Source organism: Dufourea novaeangliae, unplaced genomic scaffold, assembly GCF_001272555.1.
Source record: "Dufourea novaeangliae isolate 0120121106 unplaced genomic scaffold, ASM127255v1 scaffold162, whole genome shotgun sequence".
Lineage (NCBI taxonomy): Eukaryota > Metazoa > Arthropoda > Insecta > Hymenoptera > Halictidae > Dufourea > Dufourea novaeangliae.
The window spans coordinates 1,409,713-1,426,304 of NW_015374046.1; the positions used below are offsets into that span (position 1 = coordinate 1,409,713).

Sequence of the window (16,592 nt, forward strand, 5' to 3'; positions counted from 1 at the left end):
GAAACACATTATAGACATTTATACTTTTCAAGGAGGGCGTCCAATGAAACAAATATTATTGTTGATCGTACAAAAGGATGAAGCTAACAACTACTTTCCGATTTAGTTGTCTTCATTAGTAAATTCTAAAAATTAAGATTTTTTTTAATTTTCATCGTTACTAGTTTGAAATAAAAAATTTTCCTAAATGTAACATTTAAGAAGTAACGATTAATTCATCGAGAGAAAAAAAGTTGATCACACAAGTAATTTATTAGAAACAACTGATTGATTCGAATAATCAGAATTTGAATATAGTTAGATGGGCTCCCTTAAGTGGCCGTTCTTCGTTTCGAAGGAATGAAAAGGGCAGCTCTTTTTGAAAAGTCGTTCATGTTGCATAACGCTTAGTCCAAAGCCGTGCTATACGATCGTGCTCTTCTCTATTCTGAAGATACTGTGTTGCTATACTTCCCACAAGGGGATCCGCTGAAACATGCAACAACGAATTTCTTTTATACATATTTCCTTTGTGGTATACACCTATTTATTTATTTATTTGAAACATTTAGGAGCTAAGATTTCGTAGAATAAAACCTACTTCAGACTACAACGGCGACTAATCCTTATTTTCCCCTATAGTCTTCGGCTTTTAAAAATATATAATGCGAGTTTCTATGTACAGACACCTCTCGATTATCGTCCCGAATTCGGGTCCGCACCAGGACAATAATCTTATAGGGAGAAATTCTTCAGACCCTTGTGAATTCGTTTTCTGCCCGAAGCCCGAGCCTCGGCAAACAAAAGCGGGGGGGGGGGGGGGTGGCAACAAAGTGGTGGGGATAACGCCTGGACAATAATCGTGTAGAACAAGCCAGACAATAATCAAGAGAAGCCTGTACAGGGGTCTCGCGATTATTGTCCCGAACTCGGGTCCGCGCCGGGACAATAATCGTGGACTACGCGAAACGTTTCTGACCCTTGTGAATACGTTTTTTGCCCGAAGCTCGAGCCTCGGCAACTCGCCTTTGTAGTATTCCGAATATAGAAAAGGACAAGCGATTGAAAAACAGAGAGAAAGCTTCTATTTCCACTCGACTCGACTGCGTGGCCCGTTTGCGACGCTCTCACCGACAAATGGTTACATTATAGCCAACCACACAGTTCGATTGTGCGTGTAACGTTTCGGCTAATAATAAAAATACGTGTGACTGGAGGTGATTCAGCTATATTTAATTCGTCGGCAGCCCTCTGGGCAGTCGCCGACGATTGAACGCTTCGACTAATCGTCGTACACTCCCCCGCTTCGACTAATCATCGTATATTCCACCGCTTCGTCCGTCGAGTCAATCGGTCGCATACATTGTTGCCCGGCGCGCGAGGCAACGCTAATGGAACGATGAAATTTTTCATTTTTAAAATGATACCAAATATGTCATAATTTCGATCATAGTTCCTCATATAGAAACTGTTAATAGTTCATATCAGTCCATTATCGATTCTGCTAAATCATAAGTAAATATGACCCAAATTGTGTCGTGTTTGGTATCATTTTAATCAGAAAAATCTCACCAATATGTTTATAAAACTTTCATTAATAAAGAACTAAAAATAAAAAAGTTTTATCGGTGCATTAGTATTGTCTCGCCGACACCCGGGAATGTAACCTTTTTGTGGGCTCCCAACGTTCAGTCGTCGGCTCGTGAACGGGAAGCCGCCTCCGTGCGTCGGGGCAACAAAGTATGCGCTTGACAGGTTTCACCCCCCCCCCCCCAGTGGTGGGGTTGACGCCTGGACAATAATCGCAAGGTCCCTGTACTTATAAGAGCAATGGTTTATACGTTCAGGTCAGCAGTGAAGTTCAAGAAACGCTTGAAGAAAGACCAGGGATGGACACATTCATTATATAGATTCTAAATAAGGAGTCTCGAATAACGAATAAAAGATAAAAAGAAGAGTATTTCGCCATTTGTAATTGATAAAACGTGGTAATTGCAATTTTTATACTGAAATTATACTTCTTCTTCTACGAGTAGACACTTGGTAAACAATTATTTAATCTCATTATCTGTTTAAAGGTCAGGATGATACTTTTGGATACTGTTACCTTTCACTATGTATTATTCAAATAAAATTGTGCCCAACTCTGGGTATGACCGAATGGTTCGATTTTACCGGAGCGTTTATTCTCATTAATACTTATTTCACAATCTCTAAGGCCAGGATTACACGGGCGTTTTATACACCGACGAGCAAACTCAGCTTCCACTAGGGGAAAAAGTAACGTAGGGGAAGAGCCTCCTACCATTTGGTATTTGGAATTACTGATACGTATGCCAAATTAACATTCGATTTAACATTTATTTCACTACCTGGAATAAATTTACCAAGTGGTAAAAGACTTTTCTTCTACTCCGCTTTTTCTGAAATAAACGTTAAATTGAATATTAATTTGATATATTTCAATAATTTCTGAAAACCAAATAGCAGAAGGTCCTTCCCCTATGTCACTCTTTCTTCTAGTGGAAGCCGAGTTTGCTCGTGGGTGTAGATAGCTTTAGATGCGACGGCTCGAAGCCACCTTTTTAGCGTTAAAAGTACTTATAATGCTGTTTAGTATTATTCAGAGATTAGCAGCATTCCAATTATATATTTTACTTTACCTGGATTGCAGTCTGTCAAAAGTGAACAAATAGACAGTAAGACCTTGGAAATAGTGAGTGCAGGCGACCAATTGTCCTTTAGTATGTCCAAGCAAATGACTCCTTGACTGTTTATATTACAATGATAGATGCGAGTTCGGAATATGACCTAAAAACGTCACGTTAACAATTAATTATGTATTAGTAATGAAACGTTCGTTATTTTTGTAGTACAACATGGATCATAGAAAACCCACAATAAATTTTTCGTTTGCACCACATAATGGGATAATTCCTGAAAAAAATGCTGCAAGCAACTAAAAAATCACTACTACGGTTTTCAAGTAAACTATATTATTATTAGGGGCATGATACTGGAAAAGTAGAAAAAAGTTGAAACTATATTTTTACACTGCTTCTCTAAATTAGATTTCCAATTGTTTTAAAAAAAGATACGAACACAGTCGGTTCCTTTTGGTATTTAAGGATTTAGTTCTTTGTTAGTCCCAATAAAATATGACTAAACTTAAATAAACAATATTTTTACCAAAAACATTTTATTTAACCCAATAATTCGGAAGAGATAATTATTTATATAAAGCGAAATGTAAATTTATTAAATGTTAATGAAAAAAGGAAATGTTTAACCTTTTCGATACTATGGGCGACTGTAATTAGTGAGGGGCAGAGATGGGCACAATTTTATTCGAATAATACATAGTGAGAAACAGCAGTAGTTAAGATCGTCATCCTGACCTTTAAACAGTTCATGAGAATAAATAATTGTTTGCAAAGTGTCTACTAATTCAGGAAGAAATATTATTTTATGATAATAATTGGAATTACCCCGTTCAATCAAGTAAAAATGACGAAATATTTTTTTCATCTTTTATTCGTTATTCGAAACTTTTTATTTAGATAATGAATTTACCCATCTCTGACGGGTGGTCAGTCGCCGACATTCGACGTTCGACGCTCGACCCCCACCAGCGCATTTATTTGAGCTGGCCTGGCTGGCCAAAGTTATTCGAAGGTTTATTGAAGCCTTCGAATAAAAGATATAGATAAAAGATGCAAATTTTATTCGAGCTTCGAATAACGAATAAAGATAAAGTATCCTTTATTCAAACAGTTATTTAAATAATTTTTTATCTAGATAATGACCATCTCTGCTGTATACACTCTATTATTTCTATTTGAACAACAATTTTTCGATTAACTGTATGAATATTGTTAACAATTTCATTGTTTCTTGTCTTACGGATCATAGTACTGGGTAAAAGGCGCTAATCGAGCTATACATTAATATTATTATAAGTTATATGCTATCAGACAGGCTATAACATAACAGTAATCATTTTCTTGTAAGTCGAGAAAAAATGAACAATTCGTGACATTTTTCAAACTTTTTATACAAAATGTGTCACGAATTATTACCTTTTTCACATAATACCTTAATACTTTATTATACAAAATGTTTAAAAGAATCGATTTGTGTAAAAAAAAAAATATTTTCATTCGTAATATTTCAGTACTATTAAAAAAAAAAAAATTAACCTTGAAATCTCAGAAGATCCTCCGCCTACGAAAAAATTGTTACTGCTAAGTAATAGCTCAATTCATACTAAACAAATTTTCTGAATAAATTTTTCTGATATCTCTAAAAATAACGGAGATAATTAAGATGACCGTAAAGTGCGTATATCCAGCCCACCCTGTATAAAACTACACCGCAAAAGTGAACAGACGATCAGTGGGGAAAGCGCGCATGTAATTAGCCTCCTGTTCACGCACAGTTCCTGGAAATTTGGCCCTTACAGCCTCGAGTCGTGCGTGAATTGAATGTCTACTTGTATTTTCCATTTCTTTCGGATCGCTGTCGCCTTTACTCCTTCCCACAGGAGTTCACTTTCCAGTTAGCATTGAAAACTCAATATTTGAAACAGCTGGAAACATTTCAAGCACCTGGACGGCAAAATCGCTCGAGCTTAGATGGATACCACAATGTAAAATGACAGAACGATAATTTAAACTTTTTTTCTTTTCAATGTACTTTCATAAAAGTGTTATAAATACATTGAGGAGTTTTTCCCGGTGGAAATAAGTTTAAACTCGAATGTAATCGAATAATTTTTACAAGTACGTAGTGTTACGATTCGAATTACAATGGTGTCAGAGTAGTAAATAGAGATAGGCAAACTAATTATCTAGATAAAAAGTTTTGAATAACGAATAAAAGATAAAAAAAAAAGTATTTTGTCATTTTTAATTGTTTAAACATGGAAATTTCAATTTTTATAATAAAATAATACTTCTTTGTGAATGAATCGACATTTGTCAAACAATTATGCAATCTTATTAATTGTTCAAAGCTCAGAACAACACCCTTAGATATTGCTGTTTTTCACTGTGTATTATTCGAATAAAATTGTGCCCATCTCTGCCTCTTGATCCTAGCAGCGAGCGATTCACCCTGTAGTACTCTAGTAGTACCACTCTCCTACAGCCCCAGCCGCGGCAATATATCAAGGGTCCACTAAATGTTATACAATCAGTTGTACGATAAATCGCATCGTCTATGGGCCGTTTAGAGGAGCATTAGCGTACAATAAGAAGAGTAAAAGCTTAAATCTGCGTTTAAATCATACGTGATTCATTCTGTATGTTCATATTGCAGGTCGAGAGTAGGTCGCCGGGCAAGGATTGGGTCGATAATCGGCGACGAACGGTTTGACCGACCGAAGGCTTGATACGTTCGAACTGTTTGAAACGTTTCAAAAGACCGGACACTGTTCGAACATCTTGTCTGTGAAAATATCCAAATACGTTTGGGCTGTTTGTTCACGGATCCATCACTAACTATAGTCGCCCGACACGAAGCGACCTCCATGTACTATGGATAACTATTTAGAAGCATTACCGGTTTTTGTATTGCTCCGAAAAAGTATAGATGCGGACCGTACAGCCGTATCCTGCGACACATTTCGCGGCAGATGTGACCGTATCGAAGGGGTTAAAATACTGGGTTATAAAGAAATTCAAGAAATAAGGTGCTTGAATACAAAAAAAAAATTATAACAAATTAGGACACTAATGATTGCATTAAAAAAGAATTATGCTAACTCTTACGAGGGGAACCCCTGCAAATGTAACCGTTGTTGTTTAATGAGGTTTTGCCAGTTTTATAGAACCTTCATAAGATGTTTGTGGTGTTTCAAAGATGGGTCAGGCTTCGTAGCAATAATTTAATAGAGGTCAGAGTATATATGCATGAATTTTGACTATATCTGCACGTAAATTACAGATAGAATAAATATCCTACCGCATATAATCCTAGAATCGTAAATTTTCAAATATATTTTAAGCAAAAATATTTTCAATACTTATTATCTATACAACAAACAAATATTGTTAATTGTAAGTAAAGTAGGAATTAAAAAATATACATAGATAATAAACATAAACAATTAAACACACCGGTATTCGAACACACGTATCACTATCCGACACTTAACCGTTGCGCCAAACATGTTGTCGAAAGCGTTGCCCGTAATTAAGTATATAACGCACACGAATTAACTTTAACTGTTAATATTTCGTAAACCATTAGCAGTCTTCGTCCAATATAGGGTATTAGCGTGTTCAACTCGACGAGTACTACAAACTGGCAAAAGCTCATTAACACACTATCGGGCGGGGACTACTATGCGTAGACTGCTATACCCGGTCTGCTACTCTCTGTGCAAACTGTTGTGTTTATGACTTTCCATTTTGGGGAAAAATGTTACACAAGTATTATATATTTATAATTGTTTATACTATTAAATACGTTTAATAATGTTCAGAAAGTTTGTCGGGTTCACGTTTAAGATAATTTTACTACAGATAGACCGTCCGTGAGTTCAAAACATCTATTTCGAGACAAGCGGTCGTATACGGCAATTATCACAACTAATTTTAAATGACCACTCGATAGTGTATTATAAAATGAGGGTTACACTTGAGAAATTCCTTTTGTTAAAAGGTATCTACATGGTGTTCACGCTATTAATTCCTTAGTTCCCTGTATTTTTCTCGTAAGTAGTAGATTTGTGAGTAAACTAGAAGAAGACACAGTTTCACTATTTTTTATACGTAATATAATACTTCTGGTTAGATATTTTTAATTTACTGTAGTTTTCACGGAATGGTAATATCGTGAATTTTTTTTAAATCGGTAGCTATCAATCTTTTATACGGGGTGATCCCTTCGCTGCGTAAATCAATGGCCGTGGCCGCTCTAAAGAACCGCTGTAGCGGAGACGACTATATTATCGCCCCTGCGACATCGATAGTGAGGGCCCGTTGACAGATTTACACGCGCCGACACTGCTTTCACAGCGCAGTTCTTTAGAGCGGCATGGCCTTTGTATTATATAAAAATAGTTGTCGAAATGAGTTCAATGACGTACAACATAATAGTGTTCATGGTCACTGAAATACAAAAATGGATGCAGTATTTTGGAAAATTTATAACGCTACTACTTATTTACTATTACCTTTATGGAGAACTGCCTGCCCATTCACTTTAAAGACCAAAGTTAATTTCATATCGGAGTACCGCCTGTGATGGTTAACACATCGCGAATATTCACGACTGGAAAGATGTCTGTAGAAAAAACAATGTGATAAGTTGTGTCAATTTAATTGTATTTTTGCTTATTTATTAAAATAATACCGTTGAACAATGTATGTATCATTATTCGATTGAAGAAAAAGTAGGCATGTTAGATATTTATTACGAATGTGATAACAGAACAAATGTATTATTGTATAAAGAAAGATATCCCGACAAAGCGCACCCAAGCGAAAAACAGTTTGTTTCGGTCAAAAAACGTTTTAAAACAAAAGGGAATTATATTGAATATACTATGTATATCAAGGTAATAACCTTGAATACTATTGTGTTGTAAGCATTGAACTCTATACCTGAAATGATAACTATGAGTATTGGAGATGTCGTCGGCTTGTTAGACAGAGAATACTGTGTCAGAGGTATCCTTATTTCACTCTTACACAGATCTTTCCTGGACGTACAGTCGCATCTATATTTGCCTATACCCAAATTTGCTACAAGATAATAAGTAGAGGAAAGGAAAGGTACTGAAAGATACTTTCGAAACAACTATCTTCCTCGGCCTCGGCTCATCCCTAGATAAAAACCCTAGCTTACCGTACTCTGTTATCGTTCCAGGTATGTAAAGTTCAATGACTGTAGGTCATTGAATTCGTCTTGACAACCGTTTTCATTTAATACAAGAAAGATAACTGTCAATTTAAGACTTTTTAGTATCGCTATTACGCAAAAATCATTACACATTTAAAGAACCTATTCAAGCCATCGTGTTGCGCATAAAAAATGGTTAAACCTTGTTCTGTTCCATTTTTCTCACAAATCTATCACTCACGAGAAAAACGCAGTGAACTAATAGCGTGAACAGTCTGTATAGAAACAACAGAAAGCTTCGATTATGACAAATTGAAAACGCACGTACGCATGCACACACACAATTTTAACCCACTAACCAGACGGGATCATCTTAAAAAATGAACTCAAAGTTCATAATTTCAGAACAATTGGTACTGCAATTATCAAAAACTTCAAGTGAGAATATTATGACGGACTTGAAGCATAGTTAAGTGGGAAAGCAATAATCTAGAAAATATAAGTGGAAACTTTTTCACTACTTTTTTCAAGGTGAGACAGGAAGATGTAAGTAGAAAATGGTGCACACTTAAGTCCAACATGCTCTCTAAGAATTAACACGGATCTTTTCTCCTTTTTTAGTTGTTGTTTTAAAATAATAATACTTAAGTATGAAGTAACATTTTAAAATCTCTTTTCTTCTTTAATAATAGCAATATATAATATTATGAAGTTTAAAAATTATATATTGCTAACTTTTATAATTTACTAGCTATAATAATTGATATCCCATGTAGTGCAAACAGAGTTATATATAAATGTACACAATGCTGTGTCTATAAAAATCAATAACATTTTTGTAAAGTTTAATTTGTATTTTCATTATAAAGTAAGACTTTATACATAATTGTAAAAATTATGCTAGTACGGTACCTTTGGCGGTTTAAAAGGATATTCCGGAGAAAAATGTATGTCTAAGAAGAATACTCCTCCTTCGTAAACTGAACCAGGAGGTCCAAGTATAGTGGATACCCATTCGTATAAATTATCTCCCTTAGGTCCTGCACTGTAAAACATAAAATAGAACTGTTTATTATATAGCAATAAGAAAAACCAAATAGTATACAATTTTTAGCAATTGAGGAATTTATAACAACCAGAACTTCAAACTTCGTATTACTTTAATTGTACTATTTTTATAAAAAAATAAAATAAAATATATAAAAAGAGAGGTAAATGAATAGTGATAATTTAGAAGCAAACAATATAACTTATTCAGAAATTTCTTTTCTCCTATGATTCTTAATATAAAGCAATTGACTACAATAATTTAAGCACTAGTCTTCTAGAACTACTAAAACTTCAACATAATATAACATGAGACATGATGTATCTTGGAAATTATGGAGCTACTTATTATGAGTGTTACTATAAACTATTAGGATGCACATCAACTAGATTCTCAAATTTTCTAAGAATTGCTCATTATTTCTAAGCATAATAAAATGAACATTAATTACAAGTTAATTAAAAACTATAAACCTGCAGTTTGGTGGAGGGTCTAATGTGATCTCTGCCAACTCTTTCTGTATCCTGCAATCAAAACAGTAATCATGCAATTACAAATCTCTATAACAGCTTTTTTAGTTTCTATTGTAATTGTGATACCTTTTGGCAGATGTTCCTAAAGCTTTTGACATCTTTGGATTTGGCTTCGGTTCCTTGTTTTCTGGTTTATTATCTGCTACTGATGAACCACGCCCTCGGCCAGTTCCACTTGAACCTGCGCCCGATGACATGGCCCTATCACAATTTACATGATATTACAAAATTAAATATGAATTTTAAAATAATAAGCTATATCTATGAAATACGATTGTAAAGCACATGTTATTAGTAAGAATTCAATGAAACGTTAATACATAAATAAAACATGAAAGATTTGAACATACCTCGTGTCCTATATTATGGACCTCGAGAACCTCTTAGGGCGCTGCACAAGAAGTGCTATTACAGGTAGTGATAGAGTATTCCCAACAGGGACTAATAAATGCACAATTCACTCCCCTAGAATCAAAATATAAAAGATGGTGGATTTGTGAAAATAATAGAACTGCGTTTCCGATATAATAATATATATTTGTTGCTTTCAACAGAAAATAATAAACTTTAACATGCTATTGACAAAAACACATAGTAGGTATATACACAGAATAATCAACACTTAATGTTTGTCTTTTATATTCAGAAAGTTGTTGATAACAAATCAATGTTACTGAAACCTCTATATTTACAAAAGTATATATACAATATGGTTATATTATTTATTACAAATATTTATTGATAGTAAAAGTTAGATTGTTGATATCAATACACAGAACAATATACACAACACCTATATAAACTTGAAGTCAACCAAATAATCATGCACACATATATAAATTAACTTCATTTCTCAAAATAAAAACTGAAATAATTAAGTAAATTAAACAAAAAGAAATCGGTCTGGAACAATTTAATTGATGTCAAACATGGACAACAGACAATTTCCAATACAAAAAATTAAGGAAGATTTATAATGACTTATTTTATTGAAATAACATGACACATTTAAAATGAAAATGTGAAAAATAATAATAATCCATACAAGTTTCTTGGAAGATGTTATCTCTAACGAAAAAAAGGATTGAGTAATTGATAATTATCAATCATTTCTGTTTTAAAAAGGCGACTATAGAACTGTACACGATCGAGAGGAAGAGGTGTGTTACCTCGATGATAGAAAGAGTAGCTTTCCAATCGTTTCAGGATCAACGTTATAATCAGAGATTGATCCTATGTAAAATATGCGCGAACTAGCCGAATCCGGTGTTGTGCGTACTGTTACACGCTAGCGTGCTTCTCAGGTGCTGCTTTGCAGGCTGGCGGGCTTCATCGTCGCTCTCATGTCCCAAAGTCACGATCGCGGCGTCCCTTTTCCCTCGGCGAGCGCCGAAACGTGCGCATCTCTGCGTCGCCGGATGTTGACTCTGTCGCCGCTGCGGCGGACGTCGGTAGCCGACATTTCCAGATGGCTGCACCATCAACTACGTTATTTAGGAATATGCAATTGCCAATTCATTATCAGAAATCCCCTAGATTGCATTTTGTATTTTTTTATTTATTATATATTCAGATAAGAGCGTAGACATAGAAATATAAACTGCGCATCAAGCTGGGCCGGCATCCCAACTTTAGAAAGAGACGGGTTACTTTAGGACACGGTCGTATATACCAGTATACACAGGTCCGAAAACTCCCGTGGTGGGGGTGATCCCTTAAGGAAACAAAGTGTACTTTCGAACTTTGTCACGAAGCGAGGGCACTGTAGTGCCGCACTACAGTCTTTCCATCCAGTCATGGCATGGACCAGCATGGATCTAGGAATGGGACCTTGCGCTCCGTTTTCTAATTCCTTTGTCCACCCGCGAGCAAACTCGGCTTCCACTAAGGGAAAAAGCGGCGTAGAAGAAAAGTCTCCTACCACTTGGTAAATTTATTCCAGGTACTGAAATTAATGTTAAATCGAATGTTAATTAGGCATAAATTTCAGTAATTCCAAATACCAACAGGTAGTAGCGCGGTAGGAGGTCCTTCTCCTACGTCAACTTTTTCCCCTAGCGGAAGCAGAGTTTGCTCGCAGGGGTTCATGGGTTCAGTTGTGGTATACATTCCTTGTGGCGCATGCGCTTATTCTTGCTTTTAAAACATGAATGACGAATAAATGACAACTAAACGCTTTGACAGTAGGACATTCTTAACTTTTAATTAAAGAAAATAATATCTGAGGGATATAAGTCAAACATTCTAATGAAAAATATTTGTATATTTTGAATGAAAGTTAAAATAATATTGCAACGAATTAAATTAAGATTAACATATTACTCGAAATAAAAAACATTATTACAGTTTACTTTGGAACACTTTTTTAATTAGTTCTCTATACATGTTATTTAAAAACAGTACTTTGCAATATATAGAATAAAATAAAATAATAGATAAATATAAAGTATTTATTTACATTTATAGATTAGTGAAATTCACACATTGGTCAATTTTGATCATTTTCTCCTAATACATGATACTTTTTGAACTTTTTTGTTTTCTTGGTACGTGAACTGCCGCATTCTTAAACGAATGTAATAGAATACGGCATACTTGTGTTCCGCATTATAGCATGTATGCCCATGGTCCGCATGCACACGGTGTATACGACTGTGTATACGACCGTGCGCTGCATCAGCATGCGTTCTTGTACGGACACATCGATTGCAGCGCTGTGTGGCTAGCGGAATATTCATAAAACTTTCGGTCTTCCTTAAGGGATCACCCACGATCACCCCCATCACGGGAGTTTTCAGACCTGTATATACGACCGTGATCGATACTCACTCCGTTCGATATTGTTCGATACGAGTACTTTTGTTTGATACCTACTTGCTATCGCAACCGCAGGTACCGACCAAAAGTACTCGGTATCGAAACAAAAGTATGGAGTAATGTACTCGTATTTCCTTGTATCGATTCATCCCTACGTGCTGATGACATTATCCCCATATGTTCGGTTTTCTTGGGTTTTATCGATCGGCATAATGGAGACGCAGCTTAATACTCATCTGCCGTCAGTTTGCTCATAAGATAATATGCTGTGTGCATTCAAAATGATTAAAAAGACAAGAATAAATGAAAAGGTCAAGGCTCTTTGGCACCGTGAACTTATATAATCAAGTTACTTGTAGTTTGTAGCATGTATAATTATTGAACAGTTTTATTTATATCTGAATTGATTTATTTCATACATTAGTATTTTGAAAGAGAAATAATATAGTTTTCTATTTTTACAAATAATTGAATCAAATTTATCCGAAGTTTAAAAAAATGTTAGGCAAAATAGTGACGATTATTTTTCTAATTTTTCGTGTTTGTAATGTAGGTATGTTTTTTACTTAACCCTTTGCACTCCGAGTTTTGCAGTTTACGGTGATGTACACAGTGTATTGTTGAGTGCACGGTGTATGTATTATATATGTTTGTTCTCGTAGTAGCGCCAGTAGGGTGCAAAGGGTTAATATAATGAAATTATATTATTGTATTATATTAATTGAAATACATTAGCATGTGTTACCTTGTAAAGTGTTATAATTTATGTGTTCTAACAAATGATAAGAATGTTCGTTCTATCATATAGAAACAGTTTATATAAATACAGTTTATATAAAAAATGTGAGAGGAAGAAATATTTTGCACTTTTAGGAGAAATGTATTGTAATAATTTATGATTTTGTAGATTTTAAAACTATTTATGTTTATATGGAGAAACTACATTTTTGTTATACATTAGCCAGTGTATGATCTCTTAATGTACAGTACCTACTTTAATATTTGAAGTAGAAACAAACTATTAAATTATGAATGAAGGAACTAACGAATCATTTTGAGATTTAATGTTAGCTTAGAAAACATTTAAAACAATATATATATATTAACAAAAACATACATTTCAGTTTAAAGAGAAAAATATAACTGATCTTAAAGCTTTTAAAAGTATTTCTATTCATTGTACTTTCTTAATAGAAGATTTTATTTTTGCTTCTACATATGTACTAATATATTATTAAAATAATCAAATATAATAAAATGCAATTTTTGCTTTTGTATTCATTAGAAATAGGAAGAATGATATTTCAATTTATAACAGATTCATTGTAATCAGTTTAATAGATTATTATGATTTGTATGTGGAAATTATAATTACTTTTATATTTTATAGATGGAGATGAAGATTGTCCCACAATCATCAAACGAAGTCAATGGGGTGGTAAAAAAGCAAGTAGTGTGAATTACTTGATTGTTCCTATTCCTTATGTTGTAATTGTACATACAGTTACTCCTGAATGTAACACTAAGGCACAGTGTAGTACCAGAGTTGAAAGTATTCGCTCTTACCATATGGATATTTTGCAATGGCATGACATAGGATATTCGTAAGTATCTTCTTTATGCAAAACTTATATAATTGTATAATTTGCAAAATAAAATCATAATTTGTGGTAATTGAAATCCATTAAAAAGTTTTACATAAATAACTGTAATGTATAAACAATAAACTTTTATTACTTCTTTGTTTCACTATAATTTATTACAGAGACCAAAAATAACAGTTATTTGAAACATTTTTTGGAAAAAAATCATTAAGCAAAAAGTAATGTTTATTTAAATGAAAACCAGATATTAATAAATATCTCGAAGAAATTTTTCAAAAAATAACGTGATTAAAAAACATGGATTTTTAACTATTCTGGTTACGAATAACTATTATAGATGATCAAAATTTTTGGTGGTTACCAATAATAATTATCGATGACGGAAATTTTTTTTAGTTGCGAATAACCATGATTGGCAACGAAAATGATATTGGTAAAAGAACCTTTATCTCCACTTAAGGTATTGGCGTGGCGTATTGTCTACACGCGCATAGTGCGGACCTCTCAATATTCAAATGCTATTATCTAAAAAGTAGTTGGAAACACAACAAAATTGTATAAGCAGAAATTATAGAAAACTGAATGCTCTTGTAATATTGTTTGAACAAAATTTTGATACGACTTAATAGTTTTGAGAAATTCTTTAAAAACTCCAAAAACATGGATAACTTAAAGTTAACAGCCTGGGCGGCACCCTTTTCTGTAGTCTGATTACAATAAACTTTTTTAGGGATTATTTTCTTATAAAATGGAAACATTCTAGGGGATGAGAGCAAAGAAATACAAAAAAAAGATTTTCGTCACGTATAAACAACGGCCACCCTATTGTACATGGTAGTAATTGGTAAAAAAATTAATTTATTAATTTATGTTCTATTAACAGCTTTTTAATTGGTGGTGATGGAACTGTATATGAGGGCTGTGGGTGGAATCGAGAAGGAGCTCATACATTCGGATATAATACAAAATCTGTTGGTATTGCCTTCATAGGAAATTTTCAAGGTAGTTAATGATGCTTTTGAAGCATCTTTTTCTTATGTTCAACTTACCTTTTTTCATCAATCTTAACTTATATATTCATCTATTCCTTATCCTACTCCTTAACCTTTTTTTTTTTTTTTAATGGTACTAAAAACTCCCCTGTGGCCGTCTCAGGTGCTCTCAGGCGTGAGGGCTGGTTACGGGAACGCCGAAGCATACTTCCGCGACCAGCCCCGCCCTTGCCCCCCCTCTCTTCTTTGGGGGAGGGGATTTTCTCTTTGGAGAGGGGGCTGCTTCCAACCTGGGACGACTGGTTTGGGTCGACCGCGATAGGGATGCTAACCCCAGTACCACCCCTCGGCCCTATCACAACAATCCCGGTCTATCCCAACGACTCCTTTTTTAAAGAAAAGCCCTTCCCTCGCTTTTCCTTATCCTCATCACACCTTCACTCGTTGCCAACGCCTCGGCGGACCGCTCGTTGCCGATAGACCAGTCGAATTAGACTTCGAAACCTCCATTTTAAAAAATAATTCTAATTAGCTATGTTTTTGCATGAAATTGTTCGGAAGGTCAGTAGAAATGAAATGAATACGTTTGTGGCTCGTAAACTATTGGCGCGCATTGTTAAACCAATTCGAATGACATAGACAACCTTTTTATTGTATTTGGCAGTCCACGTATAATGCTTCATCTGTCCTAAGGATACTAAAACGTATCATAAATTCGTAGAAGAACAAGTTTTATTATTTTCTTTAGTTCCCGAAAATATTTTAGAGCAAGCATTCTGTATATTTTATAATCATACCTTTTTTCTGTTAAATAATTTATTTTCATATTATTATTTTATTTTATAATTTCTTAAATTGTAGACAAACTTGCAAGTGACAAAATGCTTGAAGTAGCACATAAATTAATTCTTTGTGGCAAATCACAAGGAATACTTAGGGACGATGTTCGTGTAATTGGAGCGCGACAAGTTGTAAGTACTACAAGTCCAGGAAATGAACTTTTCGGACAAATTCAAAACTGGCCTGAGTTTTACAGTGATGTTTAATACTTCAGTTTAATTTGAATTTATTTTATTTTCAATTGTGCATTGTTTCTTAGTAGTACAGTTACATAAATTCTTAATATAAATTTGTAATTTGTATATGTTAAATCCACATACCAGTTATGTAAACTATTATGTTGTATTTTATTAGGTAGAGAATATCCTTAGAACAATATTAATTATTGTATATAGATTTATATCTATGCAATAAAAGTTTATCTTTTCTGTTTTACACTGTTTACCATATTTTATTTTTCCAACCACATCATTCATCTCTTAAAAGTAGGGACATATTATCTATTTAACGAATATGTTTATTTGAATCTGTTAGAATGTTAAATTAAACATATACTTAATTTACATGTTAGTTTTCTTATTCAATAACCCACTTTCATTTTTGTCTCTTCTTTACATTTCGTTGCCTTTCTCTCAATTTTTTTTCTATCATTATTACTCTCTTTGCATTATCTCAAAGTAAATACTCAATTGACTTCATTTGAGTATTCTTTTTCGAAAATTTGATCTTCATTCTAGTAAATTGAACAGTTAGAGCAACTTTATATTATATTATATGTAGGAGCGTTCGAAAAAATGATGGCCCAAGTGGGATTCGAGAAACCACGACCCCCGGCGCTGAAAGCCGAGACTCTACACCCTTCTCCACGTAGCCCTCCTACTGTTCCTTGATGTTAATGCTCTTTTTGTTGGGTATGGAGGTCCGATCCCAC

General features: G+C 34.1%; 2 protein-coding genes across 2 annotated transcripts; one reads left to right on the forward strand and one right to left on the reverse strand.

Annotated features, from left to right (window-relative positions):
* Window positions 1-309: 309 nt before the first annotated feature.
* On the reverse strand, window positions 310-10,813 carry LOC107189729 (ubiquitin-conjugating enzyme E2-24 kDa). The gene is made up of 7 exons (XM_015578334.1): window positions 10,578-10,813; window positions 9,759-9,873; window positions 9,475-9,609; window positions 9,349-9,399; window positions 8,740-8,872; window positions 2,643-2,790; window positions 310-468 (listed from the first exon to the last, which is right to left on the reverse strand). Exons 3-7 carry the CDS (start codon window positions 9,603-9,605, stop codon window positions 371-373), a joined length of 561 nt encoding a protein of 186 aa, XP_015433820.1. The 5' UTR covers window positions 9,606-9,609; window positions 9,759-9,873; window positions 10,578-10,813; the 3' UTR covers window positions 310-370.
* A 1,910-nt stretch (window positions 10,814-12,723) lies between these two features.
* On the forward strand, window positions 12,724-15,867 carry LOC107189674 (peptidoglycan-recognition protein 2-like). Its single transcript, XM_015578258.1, has 4 exons — window positions 12,724-12,778; window positions 13,616-13,829; window positions 14,713-14,831; window positions 15,683-15,867. The coding sequence occupies exons 1-4, from the start codon at window positions 12,724-12,726 to the stop codon at window positions 15,865-15,867; spliced, it is 573 nt and encodes a 190-aa protein (XP_015433744.1).
* Window positions 15,868-16,592: the final 725 nt, after the last annotated feature.

Bases quoted from the DNA above. Each gene is read 5' to 3' on its own strand.
- LOC107189729 (XM_015578334.1), bottom strand. From the start codon at position 9,605: ATGTCATCGGGCGCAGGTTCAAGTGGAACTGGCCGAGGGCGTGGTTCA. The intron at 9,400-9,474 runs GTATCACAATTA...TTTTGATTGCAG, and splicing joins TTAGGAACATCTGCCAAAAG to GATACAGAAAGAGTTGGCAG. The intron at 2,791-8,739 runs GTACCGTACTAG...TGACGTTTTTAG, and splicing joins ATCCTTTTAAACCGCCAAAG to GTCATATTCCGAACTCGCAT.
- LOC107189674 (XM_015578258.1), top strand. From the start codon at position 12,724: ATGTTAGGCAAAATAGTGACGATTATTTTTCTAATTTTTCGTGTTTGT. The intron at 13,830-14,712 runs GTAAGTATCTTC...TTCTATTAACAG, and splicing joins TGGCATGACATAGGATATTC to CTTTTTAATTGGTGGTGATG. The intron at 14,832-15,682 runs GTAGTTAATGAT...CTTAAATTGTAG, and splicing joins CTTCATAGGAAATTTTCAAG to ACAAACTTGCAAGTGACAAA.